Source organism: Hemicordylus capensis, chromosome 4, assembly GCF_027244095.1.
Source record: "Hemicordylus capensis ecotype Gifberg chromosome 4, rHemCap1.1.pri, whole genome shotgun sequence".
In the NCBI taxonomy this organism is placed as follows: Eukaryota; Metazoa; Chordata; class Lepidosauria; order Squamata; family Cordylidae; genus Hemicordylus; species Hemicordylus capensis.
Genome location: NC_069660.1, coordinates 104,097,522 through 104,117,760, shown reverse-complemented (window position 1 = coordinate 104,117,760; position 20,239 = coordinate 104,097,522). Strand labels below are relative to the sequence as shown.

The following is a 20,239-nucleotide window of genomic DNA, read 5'->3' as shown; positions in this document are numbered from 1 at the left end:
TAAAACAGTGGTACATATGCTGGTAACCACCAGACTTGACTACTGTAATGGGCTCTACGTGGGGCTGACTTTGTACATAGTCCAGAAACTATAACTGATACAGAATGCGGCAGCCAGATTGCAATCTGGGACAACATGAAGGGACCATAACACACTGATTTTGAAAAAAACTGCACTGGCTGCCAATATGTTTCCGGGTGTAATACAAAGTGCTGAAATATATAGTTCTACTCCACCTCCAATCCTCCTCTCCCTATCCTTTCTGTAGAACTTGTGCCCAGGAATAACTGTGTCCCACTGGTTCTCACCGTTCCACCTGGTTTCCACTATACCCACTACGTCTGTGTTTTCATTAGAAGCCCAGCACTCCAGCTCACCCATCTTGGCTCACAAGCTTCTGGCACCGATAGATAAACACCTATGCCGAGTGTCTTAACTAGTGTTGATGTGTGCTATCTCCCTTATGGTCATTTGACCTTTCTGACCAGCTGTCATGTGTTTCCATCTGCTCTACTCTTGGTTCTACTCTGTCCCCTTCTGGTTTATCTGAAATGTTTGCATTCTCTGTGTGAGAAGATATGGGCATATCACCCAAGGAAGGGGTCTTTTCTAAGGGAGAATTCCCATCTTCCTCAGATGGATGGAAGGTCCTCCTTCCCAGAGACCTCATAACAGCAGAGGAGCTGTCATCCTGGGAGTGGGATGCCTCTATTACATCCCTGAGGGTCTCACCCACATAGCTCTCTACCTCCCCAAACTTCTCCAGCAAAGCCACCTTAGCTTCAAGGGAACAAACTTGTTCCCTGAGAGCCAGGAGCTTTTTGTACCAAGAACACACTCACAACTTCTGCCCCTCAGGCAGACAGTCACACATGCAACTCTCTGTGCAATACACTGGGAAGCACCCATCCTCTGCTGGCATTCTAACTTCATAACTGGTTTTATTGGCTATTCAGAATGTATAGAGCTTGTTTATCTGAAAGCTAGGTCTTAGGTACAGTTGTCAGCTAATTAATGGTTTTAAGCTCTGCCTTCCAAGAAAATTACAAAAGTGGGGTAGTACTCACCTCCTCATACTAAGTGTCTCCTTTGCGATGAAGGGGAACCACTTGTGGGGAGCTGCTTGTGTGGCTCACCACACACTTCCCTGCTAAATTCCATGTAAAACTCCTTTGGTATCTGATCATAATCTCCTGTTCCCAAAGCTCCCAGGGTCTAAGCTTTGTCTTCTCGAGAGCTGCTTCCAAACTGACCCACCTCAGGAATGTGGCCCCACCCCAAAGCTGTGTGACTCATCTGCAGCTAATCCCCTACACAAACTGCCCTGTCAAAAACAAACCTCTAGCCAGCCAGAAATCAAACCCTAGAAATGATAGGCCTAACCAACTTAGCTTACTCCCCACCCCCTTTATTTATATATTTGCTTGCTTGCTTGCTTACTGTCTTCTTTAGGCAAAAAAAACAAGTGTGCTGCCTCTAGTGAGCTGCTTCCAAATTGAGCCACCTCAGGAGTGTGTGATCCTTCCTCATGATTATTCAGCACTGAATAAGGACACAGGTAGCAGGTAATTTGTGTTTGCTTTAAATCTGTACTTCATTTCCCCCTTTTTCTAAAAACCACCACAAAACAATAATTAAAAATAATTCTTTAACAACCGTGTCCAAAACTACAGACTATCTTCCAGAAATTTATCATGAACCTCACAGTTCTCCCGCTTGATTTAATTTTCTTTAGGATGGTACTATCAGCAAAAACAATGTAAAAGTTATATACCAGTGATGTAGCACACCCCTCTCCCTCCCTCCCTCTCTCTCTCACTCTCTCTCACTCTCACTCTCACTCTCTCTCTCTCTCTCACTCTCACTCTCTCTCTCTCTCTCTCTCTCTCTCTCTCTCTCACACACACACACACACACACACACACACACACACACACACACACACACACTGTGAGTGAGAGACACACCTCAACATGGGCACACACTGCACCACAACAGGCCCACACACATCCCAACACAGGCACACACTGCATCCACTCTCACACACAGGCCCTCACACCCATTGTGGTGAGGTCCTTGCCCCAGTTTTTGGCCGTGGCAAGCCAGTGTTCCCTGCCTGCTGCCTCACCCTCTGAGTTCAGATGGCCTCCGCACATGCACCAAGGCCATCTGAGCCCTTGGAGGTGGAAGCCATGCAAGCTGGCAGGGAACGGGGCATCAGGGGCAAGGCGTGTGCCAGAACGGGTGAGGGGCACGCACCAGAATAGATTGGCAGGCAGGAGCGGCAGCAGCGGCTGGTGGGAAACCTATCTGAGTGCTAGGAGAAGGGCAGCTGGAGGGGAAGGGCAGCAAGGACAAGGAGGCCACAGCTATACTGGGTCATTACTGGAGTGCAGCCCTTCAGCGATCGAGTGGCCATAAGAGCAGGGTCAGGGCAGCTGGAGGGGCAGAGCAGTGAGTCGGCTGCCATGTTTATTGTGGGCAGCCCTGTGGGCACGAACTTCAAACTTGCTACTGCACAGACTCTGTTAGCACTAAAGATGCATTAGTAACTCACAGTGAGGATCAATTTTAAAACAATCAGTTGGGTCCCAAGGGGATATACAAAAGGCATTTTTATGGCATGCAGTCTAAAGGCTGTAACTATGTACATGGACTACAAAATCATTTAAATAGCACTTCCTCAGTCCCCCAAAAAGTCACCAACCCTTTAAACCCATTAAAAAGCGAAAAACTTTGAACGGCTCCATTTAAGCCATTTCCCAATGGATCTTCACCAAATTAGCAGGGGTGTCTCATGTCACCTAGTGAATGTGTGCTGATGGTCAGGCACACTGGAGAACTGGTTTTAATTTTATAAACAATAGAAAGTTCAGGGCTTATAATGGTGAAACACTGAAAACACTCTCCAGCTTAACTATACTGACACAATTATACTTGTATAATTTAAAGCATCCTCAAGTCAATGTTACAGCGAGATTTGAATGAAAGTGTACACCTCTCCCTCCACACCCCGTTTCTCCTCTGAGTGTATGCACACACAGTATACAGATTACTATTTTACCTCACATCTACATCTAATGCATGGTAGAAGTTCTCATTACCTCTTGGCACAATGTTACAGAAAAGAAAGGCATTTTTGTTTTATTCAGAACTGGAGTTTAACAAGAAGTAAAGCTCAGCTTATGACATACATTTGAGAAGAGATAAAATAAGCTGAAAAAACTTTATTTACATATATCAAATGGCAATACAGGTTTAGAGTTTTCAGAGAAGTAGAAGGGAGATTATTCAAGACAAAAAAATACACCCTCTCCATTACATACAAAAACCATTCCCAAAACAATTGCTCCCAACACACAGTTGTTACAAAGACAGAATCATAACTTTAGAAAATGCGTCAGATTCACAGTAAAGTGCCAACACCATGAGGTGAATATTATGCTGTATTACAAAAGATGGCTATTCTCAAAAAGGCTATGATCAAAATGAAGCATTCTGGGTAGCCTCTGAATGAAGAGCTTTTGCTCAACTACTCTAAGCAGCAAGAAATGGCATTTCAACCCTGAAATCATTTTAAAAAATATATAAGTACATTTTACTGTAGTAAGTTTACACAGCAATAACATTTTCATAATTAGAGCTCTTTTCCTCTTGCTTCAAATATGAATTTGGGAGCTGAAACCCTTCCATAGTTTTTGCAAGTTAACTCTCTCAGACCTGCGACAATAACCTAGATTGCACTGCACTAAAATGCCTATATGAAGAAATATATAGTACAATACAAATGGAGTGCAGTATGGAGTTCTAATTCTATAAGGCTCTCTTGCACCTGCCACAGGTGAACAAGAGACAAGCCTTGCTATTCCTTACCTCAGCAAGGCAAACTGGAGGGCATATGGGAGAACCCTTGTTTTACCCATTCCTATCTGCCCACCTGAGCCTGGAGTCCCTGAGGCATGACTAGGTGAAGGGTTCTCCTTTCTGCTCTTAGAATAGCCTCTCCCAAACCAAGATTTTGGAAGACAGAGAAGAAGTCAGAAGTCACCTAACCTAGCAGTTGCTTTTCCTAGCATACCAGACATTCAGAACGAGTAGGAGATGTACAGGGGAGGGGATAAATCAGTTCCCAGCTTTGATGTTTAACTCTTTGTGTATACCCAGTTCACATTCACAATGAAGTGTAACAGTACATCCAGCAAATCAATGCAACATTTTGTAGACAATGGCTTCTTTTTAAATCTGTGTTCTCTCTCTACTCCCACAAATGGTCACAATGAGATTTAATGACATTTTGAAAAACTGTTTGATCAAACACTGCATTCCCTGGAAACACTGCTAATCAAGAAGAACCCAAGTGTAAGACTCATAGCCTTTGCTATATGGACTCGCAAACCTGCTCACTAAAACCCTCTTCTTTAAGACTCCTACTAGATATTATGAAGAGTGTGTTTGGGTCTTTGAAACATAAACCTTTCTAATTGAATATCCCACCAGCTTAGCAAGGCCCTCTTCAGTCTTTCAAAACATAAGTGCAGGAGGAGTTCTATCTCCATCTGCCACAACAGGAGGCAATTTATTTTCATAGAAAGTACAAAAATATCAGCGTCTAGTAGCTGGACTGCATTCCTGTATATCGAGTGACAGCTCTCCAGACGGTGGCAGTGTGAATTCCATACAAGATCACCAGCAGTCTGTATTCAAATTCTGGTCTGTCAGTTACCCATTCCTGTTACTGTGTACTACAACAATTCAATCTGAGAGGCTCAGGTTGGATTCACACAGTATGTTCGCTTTATTATATTCAAACTATTGCTAAATATAATAAGCTTTATTGTTGGGTGGTAAGGGAGACCAGGAGTGTGTGTTTAGTTAGCTATGAAAGTTTAATACTAGATGCTTTCTCGTAGTAACAAACTGCCTATGGTGTTGCACACCATAGTTCTTAAAAATTAAGAACTAGTTCCACCAATATGTATAACTGACAGGATATATATTCCGCAACGGAAAGGTGAAAATGAAAATTTAGTTTTATGAAAATGCTGTATTTTATTCTTACACATTTTTAATATAGCAAACTGCTTTAAGGGATTCAACTGCAAAGCACGATCAAAATTAAGCAGTAAGTTTGAGTCCAATGCTTGCTTTGAATATATGACTTCATACAGTACAAAGATTGTAGGAGTCAGGTTCTGCTTGACAACTAAAATGTAACAAGATGCCTGTCTTGTAGCTGTGCAAGTTAAAAGTTTGACATGCCTAGATTCAATATGCTGGGATGCACAAGTATAGTTGCATTCACCTCAGCATTTGAGAATACTCCACTCTGATGCAGGTAAAAGAACCTCACAATCAGCATCTACAACGCAACCTGCATCAAAGGGTGGAAGGGATAAGTGTAGTAGTAACTTACTAAACTGCAGTTGTACACCTACAGAAACATGATTGATGAGGAATACATCTCTACAGTGGATTAACGTTTACATGCACAAATATGAACAGCATCGTATTAAATCTGTTTACATCTTAGAAAGCCAAAATTAAGGCTCAAATCCTTTACACGCTTACTTAGAAGTCAGTCCCATTAAACCCAATAGAACTTGCATCCAAGTTCACAAACTAGGATCATGCTTTAAGTCTCCCTGTAAGAAGAACAGAAATTTCTTAACGTAATAAACAAGTGAAAACCAATACAGTCTGCCTTCTAATCAAGTGTAGAGGTGAGAAATGAATGCAGACATTACTTATACCAAATGAGAAAGACTGCAGCTGCACAGGGGTTTAGCAAGTCTGATTGTGCCAACAGATATTCATTGTCAGTTTTCCAGTGCAGCCCAAGATATGGTGAGGGCATAAAATGCTATCAAGTTCTAATCTCAAGAGATAGAAATTTAGGAACTTTACAATGCCTACTGATTTAAAAAGCAGAGTCACATTTTATCAAACCAGCATGGATAAATATCTACTCAATAAAAATCCAGTTCATTTTTCTCCAGAATACATTCCCCCTAACCCTTTAATAGTATATAAAATAAGAGACAAGAATACTTGTACTAAGAGGGGCAACTTCCAGCTCCTGTGAAAAATTAGGAATCAAAGTTACAGTAGTTACTTCTGTTTAGAAAAGCCATTAATTCTTGTTATGAGCCAACTTGTTTAAAAATAACCAGGTTTCAAGACCTTTAAGGTTTGTGTGTCTCCTTTTTAAAAAGAAACTGGGTTACATCCTAAGTTTTCTTCCTCGAAGAATTCTTTGCTCCAGAAGAAACTTTACAATTTTTTTAAAAACCAATTGCAAGCTCCTATTTTATTTACTACAGAATAATGCTAGAGGAAATCAAATGGGGAACTGAAAGGGAAGTATGAGGAAGAAGGAATCAGAAGCTCATTTGATCTGGCAATGTTAATCTAGAACAGTGGCTTTCCAACTGTCTACTGTGGAAGCATGGTTCTGCTTGGAAGCTTACCATGGTTTCCATAAGAAGGTAAGATTATGGCAGTGTGTTAATGGCAAACAAGATTCCTGGAAGACAGCTTGCCCATTACTACTGCAATGCATATTCTAAGTGTATGTTGGGAATATTCTAGAGCAGAGATTCTCAGCTTTGGGTCCCCAGATGTTATTGGACCAAACATTGAGAATCTCTGCTCTAAGGCACAATGTTTATCTGCATGGGGCAGGACCAAGACCCAAGAGGTTTGTAGTCATCCCATACATTTTGAAGTTTGCTATGAAGAAAATGCCCTAGAATCAATAAGCAGGGATATCTGCAGCCAACACATAGGTGTTGCTCAGCAGTCAAGTCAAATACGAAAAGCATTCCCTCAAAGCAAGTTTGTAATGTACTGCTCTAGAAAATTGAATGTTTTTGCTCAGCACTTGAACTAGAATGACCTAGAAGTGTGGTCAGTGTTTTCAAGTAAAGCAACATGCTTAACAGTACATAACCTCAAGGATAAAATTTCAAAAACAAACTGAACCATGACATACATTTCAAAAACAAACTGAACCATGACATACTGACTGTCTTTACATGGACAATCCCAACTATGCAAATAGGACAGGTGTTTATATAAGAAATTATTGATATAACTCAGCAGCACTCTTCACAATTTCAGAAGCGCTTCTGCAGAAATGGGAATCCATTGCCAACCACAATCACTGATAATCTGGTTCATTATTGTGTTAGAACAGAGAGGCTTCCTCATACCCACTACAACCCCAGTTCACTGAAAATCCATTTTTGAGAGTCAGGAGACCCCAGAACAGAGAACTATGGGATGAAATGGGCTACAGTGTGGGGGATAAATGGTCAAATCATGAAAGGCTCTTTTAGATCTAACCCAGAATGTCTGAATGCATGAGTGTTTGTCTGGAAATAGGACAATTTGCATCAGCTGGAGAGAGAAAAAGTAGGGACTACACTGACTATTAGTGACGGATAACAATATTAAAGCTCTAACAAAGTTACTAAAATGCACCATGTAATACAACCTTTCTGATATCTAGAATAGGCCACCTCCATTTCCTGGTCAATGGAATGGTCTAAAGCCACACCACTGACTTAAATATTAGTTCTATCATTGTACAGCAGCATTTTCATAATAGATATTCTTTAATGTTGGTTTTCTCACTGAGAAGCAACATATTTAAACCACCACGATTTTCCATTTATCAGAAACACATTATTTGACCTAAATAATGCATATGTTTTCCAGAGTGCTCATTGCATTGTAGATACATTTAGGGTAGTGTTTGTTGTTTTTACTGCTATGGAGTGTTGAACCAAAGGAAAACATTTTACAAACATCCATGGAATGACATGTTGCATATACAGAAGCACTAGCCGTGGCTGGGTGGAAAGAACAGGCTTTAGACCTGCTAAAAGGTATATCTGTCTCTGCATAACCAATCACGATTACCTGGGAGTCCATGCACATATACTTCACATATAGAACATCTTTCAAAGATGATGTTGGTTACAGTTGTATTTCTACAGCTATTCTCCAGTAAAACCAGGGAGAACAGCTGTTTTTCTAAAGAGGACTGAGCACAGAAACAGCACACAAAATTTGTTCTTTTAAAAAAGTTGACTATATTAATACTTCTTTCTGTTTGGGAGATGGTTAATTTGCTTCTTCGACTTGGAGTGGAGGAATCTTACTGGACACCAGTGAGTATACATAAGGCCAGATTTTATTGGTCTCTGTCCCAGAGAATGAATGTAGAATCCCCCTGTTTCTGAAATAAGAAACAAATCTGTGTAAGTGAATACAGAACTTTGAGAAAAATCTAAACTTGCAATTCTGTGATGTATTCTAGTTAAAAGACACAAAGGGACAGACAATATGAGAGAGAGAGCGGATTCCCATTTTCTTTTTTTGGTGTACACCTTTTTCAAGAAGAGTATTTATATTTGTGACCAAAAGGGGCAGCTTGTGAAGCATTCCACAAAGTCATCGGCATGAATGGGATAAAAAGGCAAATGATAGAAGGTTTCTTAAAGAATCATTCTAAGGAGATTGAATCCAGGCCTTTAAATCCAATCTTGATGACTGGAGTTGCTTTTCCAGTCATCAAGCTTAATACAAACATAAATATATCTTCCTATATTATAGTCAAAGAGTATGGATAGACAGCTGCATACACTTGAATGGTCTTTTACAAAAATCCAAGTCTTTTTGTAATCAATTAGACTGTAGCATCCCTTGCATCTTAACTTCAGAACTGGTGCAGTGCTGAACTAGAATTTAGGTAACCCTCAATCCTAGCCCATTTCAGATTTAAGTGCCTTTTAGACATCTTAGCAGTACTGCAGGAGCTGTCCCACATTAAGCTAAGTAGTAGCCTGGCCACACCCACACACTTTCAGTCCTGCATGAGTGTGCACGTAGTGGCTGGCTCATTGCATGCATCCACCCTGTCTGCCAGTCATGTGATCACATGACTTGGGTGGCCCACAACTTCTATTTTCGTGGTGACAGCAAGGTGCTGCAACCAGCCATGCAGTCCCAGAAATCTTCTGCTCCCACAACCTCAGCAGGTGGCACTGGCACTGCAAGCACCACAGGGAGCAGTCAAACTGGGGATGCCTTGAGAAAGATTTGAGCAAAGCTCTGGATAGATGCAGAAACCAGGTTTTTTGTGCAACAGTGGGCTAGCGAAAGGGTGCAGGCCCAGCTGCAGAACCAGTTCCACAACGAGGCCATCTATGGCTGGATCTCCAGCCAGATGGCTCTCCGAGGGTACCAGCGCACTGCCAACCAGTGTAAGGAGAGGCTGGAGCACCTCAAATTCAAACATGCTCTCTGGAGTTGAGCACAGGACAATGGCCCACTATGACATGCTGGCATCCATTCTACTAGAAAAGAGGGGCATCACCCTGGAGACAACAATAGGGACTGGGCTCCCTATGCTAGGGAGGAGGCAGAGGGCTAGCTAGATGTCCACCCTTTCAACCGTGCAGGGCTAAGCAGGCCCGCTCAACTATCGGCTGCCATGACCACTGCCTCAGCAGCACCAGCCACTGCCTCCACTGCCCCTGCATGAACAGAGGCCACATCCATCTTGCCCCATGCAGCCATGACCAGTTTTCCTCCTCTCGCCACAGAGGTAATAGCACGCCACCCCTTCTTTCAGGACTGCATCCTCCTCTGCCCGGCAGTCTACTGCCAACAACCATGGTGCCCTGCCAGCCCCAGCCCCACCCCCATGCCCACCACACTCTCCAGGGCAATTGATATGTCCGCATGCTCCGTCTTCCCTGGTCCCTTCATGCGCACCTGCTGCCACCCAGTAGCAGGCATGCGTGCCAAGGCCTGGGAAAACCTCAAGGGATGCCAGGGGCCATGGAGGACCCATGCTGTTCCAGTTCATGGATCCTGCTGGATATCCCCTGCAATCTGGCTTCTATGTCATCGACTGCCGAGGATCATGATGAGTCCCATATACCAGACCTGCACCCACTGTCCCCAAGCCACCTCTTTGAGGATGACAGTCAGGTCTCCTTGCTGGACCATGAGATCCTACAAGGAGCAAAACTTGGAATTGGCAGCCCACAGACCAAGGCCTTGGTGCAGAATTTCCCGAGGAGCTGTTTGCCCACACTCCGCCTGATATGGGTATCAGGCACTGGGCACCATCGGCCCATGAGTTGGCAGCTGAAGGTCAGGTTCTCACCAGCACACCAGCAGAAATCAAGGTTGCAAGCTGCTGAATTGACCAAGTGAGTGGACATGTGTCGTGTGGTGTTTGGGGTGGGGCTGAGGAGAGCAGATGGGATGAAGTTTGTGCAAGGTAGCTGAGTGGAAGTGGTAGTTGGTGTTCTGGGGTGTGTGGGGCAGTGTGGGGTGGGGTTGTGCGCTACCAATTGATGTTAGCGGGGTGGATATGCTAGTCCTGTGTTTCTGGGGAGGAGTAAGGCTGTGTGTTGTGGAACCAGAGCAGGGCAGAGGGATGCATTTTCTGCCCTCAACCAAAGCAGAAGCTGAATGGAGGTCAGTGCGAGGCTAGAGGTGCATGCTGCCAAGCAATGGTAGATGGCAAGGGGCAGCACAAAGTCCCACCTCTCCCGGCAATGCAAGCCTGCCCACCCAAGCTCCTGTGGCTGTTGGCCAACACAGACCTGGAGAGCAGCACGCTCCCTCTCATTCCATGCTAGTGCTATCCTGGGGGAGGGAGTTGTCATGTGGTGATAGCACACACCCCAGGCGAGGGGCGGGGAGAAGGGACAACTCCCTGACCTGACAACAGTGCAGCTAGGAAGGTAATGCCACAAGAATTATGTGAACTAAGTCTGTATGCTGTTCTCTTTCTTCATGCTCCTCCATGCAGCATCACCCAAGAGAGGATCCTGGCCAGCCATAACCTGTGTCTGAAGAACCAGTGATGCCAGCCATACCCATGGACTAGCCAGATCCTGCCCAAGGTAGGCCAATAACCAATGCCAAATACATGGCCCAGCTGTACAACAGGAGGTGTGTTGACCGCCTCCCGATTGCTCAGGACCTGATCACACAGCATGCTGAGAGCTCACAGGCCACCTGTGATGTGCTGCGTGAAATGGACCAGAGAGAGGGGGAAAGGCATGAGCAAGACAGGTGGGTCTTCCAGGAGGCTACAGCTCAGAAGGCGCATGTCTATAAGGACACCGCAGGTAAAATGGTGGGTGCCTTGGAGTGGTCCGACGAGGCAGCTGAGAGGCTCACCAACCAATCGCCACCCTTTGCCCCTCTGCAGCGGCTTTACCAACCCCAACTACATCTCTCTCTTCATGCCAGGGACCTACCTGCCTGCACCTGTGCACCATTCTAGCCTCTCAAGGAGTGCAGATCTTTGGTCCCCTGCAGACACACACAGGCCCACACACACCCTTCTGTGGTGGCCCCAGAAGCAACTGGCCGAAACCATGCCCCAGGCAGGGCACAAAGAATGGAAGCCCCCTCCCTCCCTGGAACTCCACCCCTTTGTTCCCTTGCCTGTGTGGGCACTACCATCCTCCACCACCCCCAGATGCCCCAAGCAGGTGGCATGCGCAGTTCAATCCTCCACAAGGCGGTGTGCCACCACTTCCCCTCTCTCCCAGAAAGAGATAAAAAGCTTTGCCACGGCGAGCACAGCATTCCAGTCCATGCTGCAATGTAGCTAGTCTTCAGGCCCATGGAGAAGGAAGCAAGACACAGAGCCCAGCAAAGGAGACACCTGCTGTGGGTAGTAGGGTGTTTGGGGCCCTCAGCTGCCCATGGGGAAGCTGCAAGATTCTTTGCTGTTTCCATGAGATTGAGGGGCTCATTGCGTGCTCCAGGGTAGCCATCGAAAGAGCCCAGAGATATGCAGTGCTTCTCCTCTGCTTCCCATATCCCGCAAGAAGATTGGACAGGGAAAGGAGATGGGTGCTGCCAAAGTACGACAGCACATATAGGTCAATAGAGGATGAGGACAGTGGGACGGAGCACTATTGGGGAAGCTTTAGGATGTCTAGGGTGACCTTCGAGTTCCTGGCAAGTGAGATGGAACCCATGCTCTGCCGGCAGGACACTGATGTGCCACATGGTGCCAGCACACCAGCAGCTCACCATAACAATTTACAAGCTGGACTCCAACGTGAACTACCTGTCCCTGAGCAACCTGTTTGCAGTTGGAAGAACTACTGTCTGCATGATAGTCAAGGATGTAGTGGACCTCCTGGTGGAAATGTTCCTGGAGGACATGATCCACCTGAGGATGTGATCAGGGTTCCAGAAGAAGGGGTTCCAAGGCGTCCTTGGCTGTATAGACAGCACACACACATGGACATTTTTGCATTCCCCACCCCCCACCCCAGTGTGCCCGTTAAGGTGGTTGGGTGATGCCAGTGATATTCAGGGAACAGAGATACAGCCTGAAGAAGTGGATGGTCACCCACTATCGCACATCCAGAGAGGAACATCAGCCTCAGGCACAGCAGCGTGAGGATCATGGTGGAGCAGGTGTCTGAGAGGCTGGAGGCTGATGGCACACCCTCTGCCTTGTTGAATGTCCATGTGCCAAAGGTGATCGTGGCCTGTTGCATCCTGCCCAACACATGCTAGTTCAGGGGAGATGTCCTGCTGAAGGAGCCCATGGACCCGCCCATATATCCAGATGGCAAGGACGGTGAGGGAGGGGCACCCGGAAGAGATGGGGAGGCTGTGCAGCAAGGCCCCGTGGCCCCGGTCCAGAGAGTCACTGGCAACAGCATGGAGGCGTGGCCATTGGGAAGAGCTTTTGCAAGAAACGACTGGGAGCATCTCCCTCCCTAATCCCTTTAACTGATAATGGGTCATTACCTGCACCTGTGGCGGCAGCAGGATCATAAATGGGAAACATGTGTCCCTGCCTTGCTAATAAAAGGGCTGCCAGTATATTAAAAAGGTAAAGTGTTCCATCAAGTCGATTAAGACTCCTGGCGCCCACAGAGCCCTGTGGTTTACTTTGGTAGAATACAGGAAAGGTTTACCATTGCCTCCTCCCACACAGTAAGAGATGATGCCTTTCAGCATCTTCCTATATCACTGCTGCCTGATCTAGTACCAGCGGGGATTCGAACCGGCAACCTTCTGCTTATTAGTCAAGCATTTCCCTACTGTGCCACTTAAGGTGACTGCCAGTATATTACTGTCAAATGAAGTGAAAGCAGTCTCTCTTAAACTGGTGTGTTTCTTTCAAAATGCAAGTGCAGGGCTCCCCCCTCACACCTGGCCAGTAGTGAGGAGGGAGACGGGTGTTTGGTGGGGGGGGGCAGGGGAGGACATTGGATCCCCCACACCACCCCAAGACTACAGCACTGATCATGCTTGGAGTACATGGTGTGTAGAGGACTTTTCTTGTATTCAAGCTGGAGGTGTGTAAGGCCATGGGTCCCTAGGTTCCGGGAGCAGAAGGTACAGAGGGAGGAAAAACAGTTCTTTGGCAGCCATGGAGAGGGGAATGGCAAGCAGCCCTCCCTCAAGCTCCCCACCCTAATGCCACCTGCATCCAGCAAAATGCAAGGTTCTAATGTAGAACCCCATCGGGACAAGTCCCACCCCACATTCCACCCCCCTCTGCTGCTGAGTAATTAGTCCCCGATCACATGTTGTCCTGCAATTTTGTTGAGGTGACATAGCTGGTAGGGGTTAAACTGTCATCGGCCCAAGGAAGCCAGAGTGAGCCCAGTGTGATTACATGCCCCCTTTGGGGGCAGCTACTGTTGACTGCCCCAATGACACGCTGATGCACTGCCCTCAGTCTGGCAATGCTAACCCCAGCTAATTTGGCAAAGAGGCACCTTTTAACGTGGTGATTCTCTTTTATTTAGCAGGGGGAGAGTAACTGGCCCTATCCACCCCCAGTACAGTACCTCTAGTGACTGTTGCTGGTGTCTATCATGTTTCTTTTTAGATTGTGAGCCCTTTGGGGACAGGGATCCAACTTATTTATTTATTATTTCTCTGTGTAAACTGCCCTGAGCCATTTTTGGAATGGCAGTATAGAAGTCAAATGAATGAATGACTGAATGAATGAATGCATGCATGCATGCAAGCAGCATGTGGCTGCCTGGGATACGGCCTCAGCAGCTGAGAGCAGGCAGGGGCCACCCTGATCTGAAACTGGAAGCTGCCAAACCGCAGTTGGATGACTGTCTGCAATGAGATTCATGGTTTCCAACTGAAACAGCTTCATCAATCTCCTGTTTCGCGTTATGTGCAAATGCAGCCCTTAACTAAGGTTATGCTAAACCGAGTAATTGATATGTTTTGATGCCCCACACAAGAAATCATCACATGGTAACTTCATGTCAGACATCACCTCAAAATGATTTAAACCCACCTAAGGTTTTCATAAATCATCAATGTAAGCTCTTCAGCTGTTATTCAGAAACCCGCTTTTACATGGGATAATCTTTCAACATATTTATAAGATCAAATATTTTACTAAAATAAATCATCTTCAGACAGTTTTTTTAGTTGTATCCACTCCTTATATCACTTTTCCAGCACATTTAAATCAATACCCAGATACTAGATCTTTGTTAGCTGACACTCCTAAATCCCCTGCAAGATCAAAATATACTGCCATGTAATCCAATGCAGAAAATAATTGATTGTACCCCGGAAGTGTGAACCAAGTTCCACCCACTCAATGGGACTTGCTTGTCCTCTCTACTATTTCTCCCATGCCCCCTGAAAATCCAGTTTCAACAGTCAAGAGATCTTCCAGGACATATGATGGGTCACAGCAGGAGGGGACGATAGGTAGAAATGGTGGGGGCACCATCCTGTGTGAGCATACAACCCAATATCTTTTACCAGAATGCAATGCTGCCAGGAATCACTAGAACATGACCATTTTCACACCTGCATCATCAAGTGATTGATTGATTGATTAAGTGCTGTCAAGTCGGTGTTGACTCTTAGCGACCACATAGAGAAAAGCATCAAGTAATCATGCTTATATGGATTTTTTATTTCCAACTCACTTGTACAATTCCATTACAGGCTTTGCAGCATCTTTGTATTTTCTTAGCCTGGCAGCAACAGCTTCAGGTTTATCATCTTCCCGCTGGATTAATGGCTCACCAGTAATGTCATCAATACCCTGTTTCACAAGAACAATATGAAAATGTAAAAAGTAAAATATAGCTAAAGATGTTTGCTCAAAAAGAAAATTAAAACAATTTAATATACAGAGAAAAGCCCAAGTATGAAACATGCAAACATATTTATTTTGTTAATTTGTTATGCAAATTAAGCTGATTTACATATTTGCTCATTTTTGGATATGTTGTTAGTCTTCATGGGAAAGGGCAAAGAATAATGCTGGGCAATGAAGCCCTCAACTCTGTAAATCTTGCTCAGTCTACCTCTTTTATGAGATATGACTCATTTTTCAAGCCTGTCTTCGTAGCAACGAGGCTAGGAATGTGTGGCACAACTCAGCCAAACTCAAGGACTTTCAAGTCCCATCGCTTTCAACTGGCATAGCTAAATACAGGCTTGCATTCCTTCAATTGATTAAGAACATAAAAAGTACTTATGTTCAGCAGAATTGTTCTCTTGATACAAAAGGGCGGGGGGCAGGGGAGAATAGAACCCAGATTCTCAGAATGCTCAGTTCTGTACCCATGACCTGCCAGAGGTAGGAGACTTCAGGCTTTACTCTATTTTACGAGAACTTCAACATCCACCAATCTGAGCCAGGTGCAAAATAAATAGCAGCTCAGAGCCAATTACTGCTGCACTCTGGGATGCAGCAGTATAACCCACATATGCAAGTTCAAATCAGTACTATAATTACTGTAGATCAAGGATTCTAGCACAATCTAATTTGAAAACTAGCCAGCAAAACTACACTAAGACAAGCAATTCATACTCACATTTTACAAGTAAAGAACACAGAATCTGACAGATAAAAGTCAATCATGGTCAGAGTTGGATCCTTGCAATCTTACTTGCTATTAAAAACTACTGAAAGTCAGAAACCCTTTGTAACTTGCTGCAAACTGCCTAGAGATCTACCAGCAGTTCCCATTCTTCCCCACACCCATGATACTGGATTCCAAACTTATAAAGAGCAATCAAGGAATCCCTGGATATACACAGACTTAAATAATTTATAATGAGCCAGCAAAATTCAATGCAATTGTATTGTAAAATCTGTTCTGTTTGTGTATTAAGAAAGAAAATATAAGAAACCACTGCTAGGTCAAGTCAGTTTTCAGCAATATCTCATGAGAGAAGTGTGTGGCAAAGGTTAATTTGAAATTTAGTGCCTTGTGACACACTGCCTACTACTTACAGTTTATTTATCCTTACATATTATTTTCAGTACGCTAAATATTTTTAGTTCCAATATAACCATTGCTGTTTCTAAATCATGATTACCGAAGGATGTTCTCCTATACCAAACTCTTTTCACAGCCTTCACTGTTCTAATCAAAGAAAAATATTTGCCATCTGTCACAGACATTGCATTGATGCTCCAGAATATGAAACCTTTTTACCACATTTAGAGTTACCACTCCCCCTTTATTTTGAAAACACAAACACTAAATATTGTAAGTTGATTGTTAAAAGTAGAAATAATGTATACTGATGGGTGCATCTCTGCTTTTTCTTGCCAAATTTCATTGCCTTAACAATACCCATATCTTACATGTACGTGAGGTGGGTTGAATTCCATATTATATACCCTCCCACTTGCTGGGTGAATCCAACGAGCACTTAGGCGGTCTTTGAGGCTCTCGAATGGGATGTTCAAACTTATCACCAGGTCCAGATCACATATTCTATCAAGTGCTTCAGCTTGACCCAATGTCCTAGGAAAACCTAAAAACAAGGGGGAAATAACTCATTACAAAAGTTAGGAGTGTGAAAAGTCAAGTATATTTCTGCAGTTCAAATACAACTATTTTTATCAAGTACAGAAAGATGAGAAAGGATATTGGGACTTCGAGGAATTCTTTTCCTTCCAAATTTAAGATTGTATTTTTATGCAGCATGTTTCGTATGGATGAAAGAATGGATAGTCTTAAGAAACCCAAGAATTCTGGATTTGGAGGGCTTTGATAGAAGATTTGGTTGGCATGTGTATTTATTTTATGATAAGACCAAAGTGCATAGGGACTTTCTTAATCATTACATTAGAAGAAGTTTGATAATAGTTTGGGAAAGAAAAAATACTTAGAAAACAAGGTACCTCTGTGGTTATCCTCACTAGAAGCAGTTATGTGTAAAGAAGTGAATATGAAAACCAGATGGCTGACATATAATGAAGTGTTGAATAAGTGTGATAATAAATGGGAAACTGAAAAAGGAGGAAGAACTAAAAGACAGAGTGACTAACTGGTTTCAATATTATCAGCTAAATGAGGTTTTTAAAAAAGATTCGAAAATAGGCTTTGAAGAAAAGAGATCAAAATTTGAAACAGAGTTATGTGAAAGTGATGTAAAACTAATTACCAAAATGTACAATTTGTTATTATGTGAAGAAACAAGAGATGAAGTGGTAAAATCAACAATGGTAAAATGGGCACAAGATGGAGGTCATAATATTAACTTAGAGGCCTGGGAGGAGCTATGGAAGAAAGATCTTAAGTTTACAGCATGTTATAATTTAAAAGAAAATTTAATAAAAATGATGTACAGGTGGTATTTAACACCTTAGAAACTAGCTTTAATGTATAAAAATGTATCTAATAAGTGCTGGAAATGTAAAGATAGCCAGGGGTCCTTCTATCACATATGGTGGTCCTGCAGAGAGGTAAAGAGGTTTTGGGATATGATTTATGATTAACTTAAAAAGATTTTAAAATGTGTATTTCATAAGAGACCTGGATCCTTTCTGTTGGGCATAATTAATGAAAGAATCCCGAAAGAAAATAGAAATTTATTCCTATATCTTACGATGGCGGCTAGAATGGTTCTTGCTCAGAAATGGAGATCTGCGGAAATTCCAGCAAGAGAAGAATGGTTGATGAAGGCATATGAATATGCAGAAATGGCAAAACTTAGTAAAGAGATAGTCATATAGAAAACTCTGTAGAAGATTGGAAACCCTTTTTGCGGTATATGAAAAACAATGTGAATTTGGATTTATTAATGGGGGTTGAAATGTAAAAATAACCGTTGGGGAATTTGTTATAGTAATGAAACTAATAGATTACTATGGTGATGAAAACAAGGATTAGGACATAATAACTAGATATATAAAGATAAAGAAAATATTCACATGAGAGCAAATATGGATGTTGTAGCATAACTGTGTTGATATATGAACTGGAAGTCACACTGATAGGTAGAAAACTAATAAAAATAAAGTGAAAAGTTAATTTAAGAAGAAAAGAAAAGAAAGGATACTGGGACTTCAGAAGCTACTCTCATGGACTGCAAAAAAACTTAACAGCCAGCTCTGGAGGGATGGTTACAATGAATACTCCATGCAAAGTGCAAGCATTAAGCTCTCTGACTTAACATGGGAACCTTATCTGTCTCGCATGTAACCAGATTATCTCATTTTTATCTGCAGTATTCTCAGGAGCTGCCTACTGTGCTATTCAGAGGAATATACACATTCAAAAAGGAGCTGTCAGTTTTTCTATCTTTACACCTTGTGGAAGGGATTTCCCTTGCATTTGATATATTTTATGAGCAATACCAAGAACAGGCTCCAGTCTGAATTCCGACACCAGATAATTTCTGTTTCATAACAGGATGCAGCTTTCCATACCACATATAAACACCCAATTATTATTTTATATTTATAATATTCATATGCCACTTTGCAAACAAAAACATTTCCAAAGCAAAAAAAAAGGAATGATGGTTACCTTTATCAAAAGGGCTCACGCTCCAGAAAAAGAGACAGCCACAGGGCAAGGCCACAGAGGAGGAGGAGAGACAGTTACTATCTCTCTCCTAAATATGAGCACCACCACTTTAAAAGGTGACTTTTCACCCATAATCTTAGGTTGGATATATGTTAGGGCTATGCATCAAATGTGAACAATAATCTGATCCAGTTTCATTAAGTCCCTATTAGCTGCATTTCCATCCTATCAGTTTATGCAAAATTGCTAATATCGGCACCACCCTATATATCTGCCATGATGTATGCGTCCTATATGGAAAATGTTGGAAGGCGGCTAGAAGATGGGACATCTCTGATTCAAATTAATGCCTGTTCAGACATTGCCTTCTTCTCATACAACCTGGAATTCTGCATAAAATGGGCATGGTATCAAGCCCAAGAAGGGTTCACCATCAATTCTAAGAAAGGCCTACCACACCTGAAAGTGTCATTCCATTTTGACTTAAAATAATATATTTAAAGACATGTCAATTTCCTATGGGCCAATGCATCTACTCAGATATATCCAGTGATTTGATCCTGGCTGGTACAGTTATTGGTTGCATGATTTGCATTCACTTGCATTGAATCTGATAACTGCATCCATGCACAGCCCCGATATGCACATGCAGTAGAATGAGTTGACAGAGTGGACTGCAACACTTCAGACTGCAAGTGTTGCAGTTGACACAGAAGGGCAAAACTTTTCTGTGTGTTCTCCCACGCAAAATGCACACACACACCCCACTCCTTAAAGGTAACATACTAGCACAGAAGAGACAACCATTCTAGTCTACTTTCATTCTGCAGCATATGCTGAATCAGCATTAGAGTTCTAGCAGAGCAGTTTGTCTCAGACCGAAGGTATGTTCCCAGCAAGGGGGCTATGGGACAGAAACAAGGGCAGGCAAGAGGGAAGAGATGCAACCAGCTTTGAATGCCTTATGTTAGTACAGCTCAAGGTCAGCAACTACTTTTAAAGGGCCAGCTGAAGGAGCCTCTATGCTGCATAGGGGTATACTCATAATTCACACAGGGACCCTAAAATTTCACATGGGGAGAGAGATTTATTTGAAGCTCTATTAAAAGCCATTCCTTCCCAGTAACAAAGACAGAGAGGGCTGGATGCAGCCTTCAGTTCAAGTTACACAGGAATACAGTGGTCCCTCGACTTACGAACTACTCGACATCCGAAGTTTTCGACTTACGAACGACAAAAATGACCGGAAGTCGTTGCCGGTTTAGATGCGGCTTCCTCGACTTACGAATTTTTAGATGCGGTTTCCTCGACTTACGAATGTTTCCAGACCTCCGTGGGTGCGCTTTTCGACTTACGAAAATTTCGACCTACGAACATGCGTTCGGAACGGATTAACTTCGTAAGTCGAGGGA

General features: G+C 43.3%; 1 protein-coding gene across 3 annotated transcripts in view; it reads right to left on the bottom strand.

Moving 5' to 3' along the window:
• Positions 1-3,212: 3,212 nt before the first annotated feature.
• The window catches only part of AK4 (adenylate kinase 4), a 51,654-nt gene continuing 34,627 nt past the window's right edge, over positions 3,213-20,239 (bottom strand). For all 3 annotated transcript variants that reach the window (XM_053249402.1, XM_053249399.1, XM_053249401.1), the window contains 3 exons: positions 16,655-16,827; positions 14,979-15,097; positions 3,213-8,242 (listed from right to left, as the gene is read on the bottom strand). In XM_053249402.1, the coding sequence (XP_053105377.1) occupies positions 8,128-8,242; positions 14,979-15,097; positions 16,655-16,827 (407 nt within the window). In that variant the 3' untranslated portion in view covers positions 3,213-8,127. The remainder of the gene's footprint in view (positions 8,243-14,978; positions 15,098-16,654; positions 16,828-20,239) is intronic.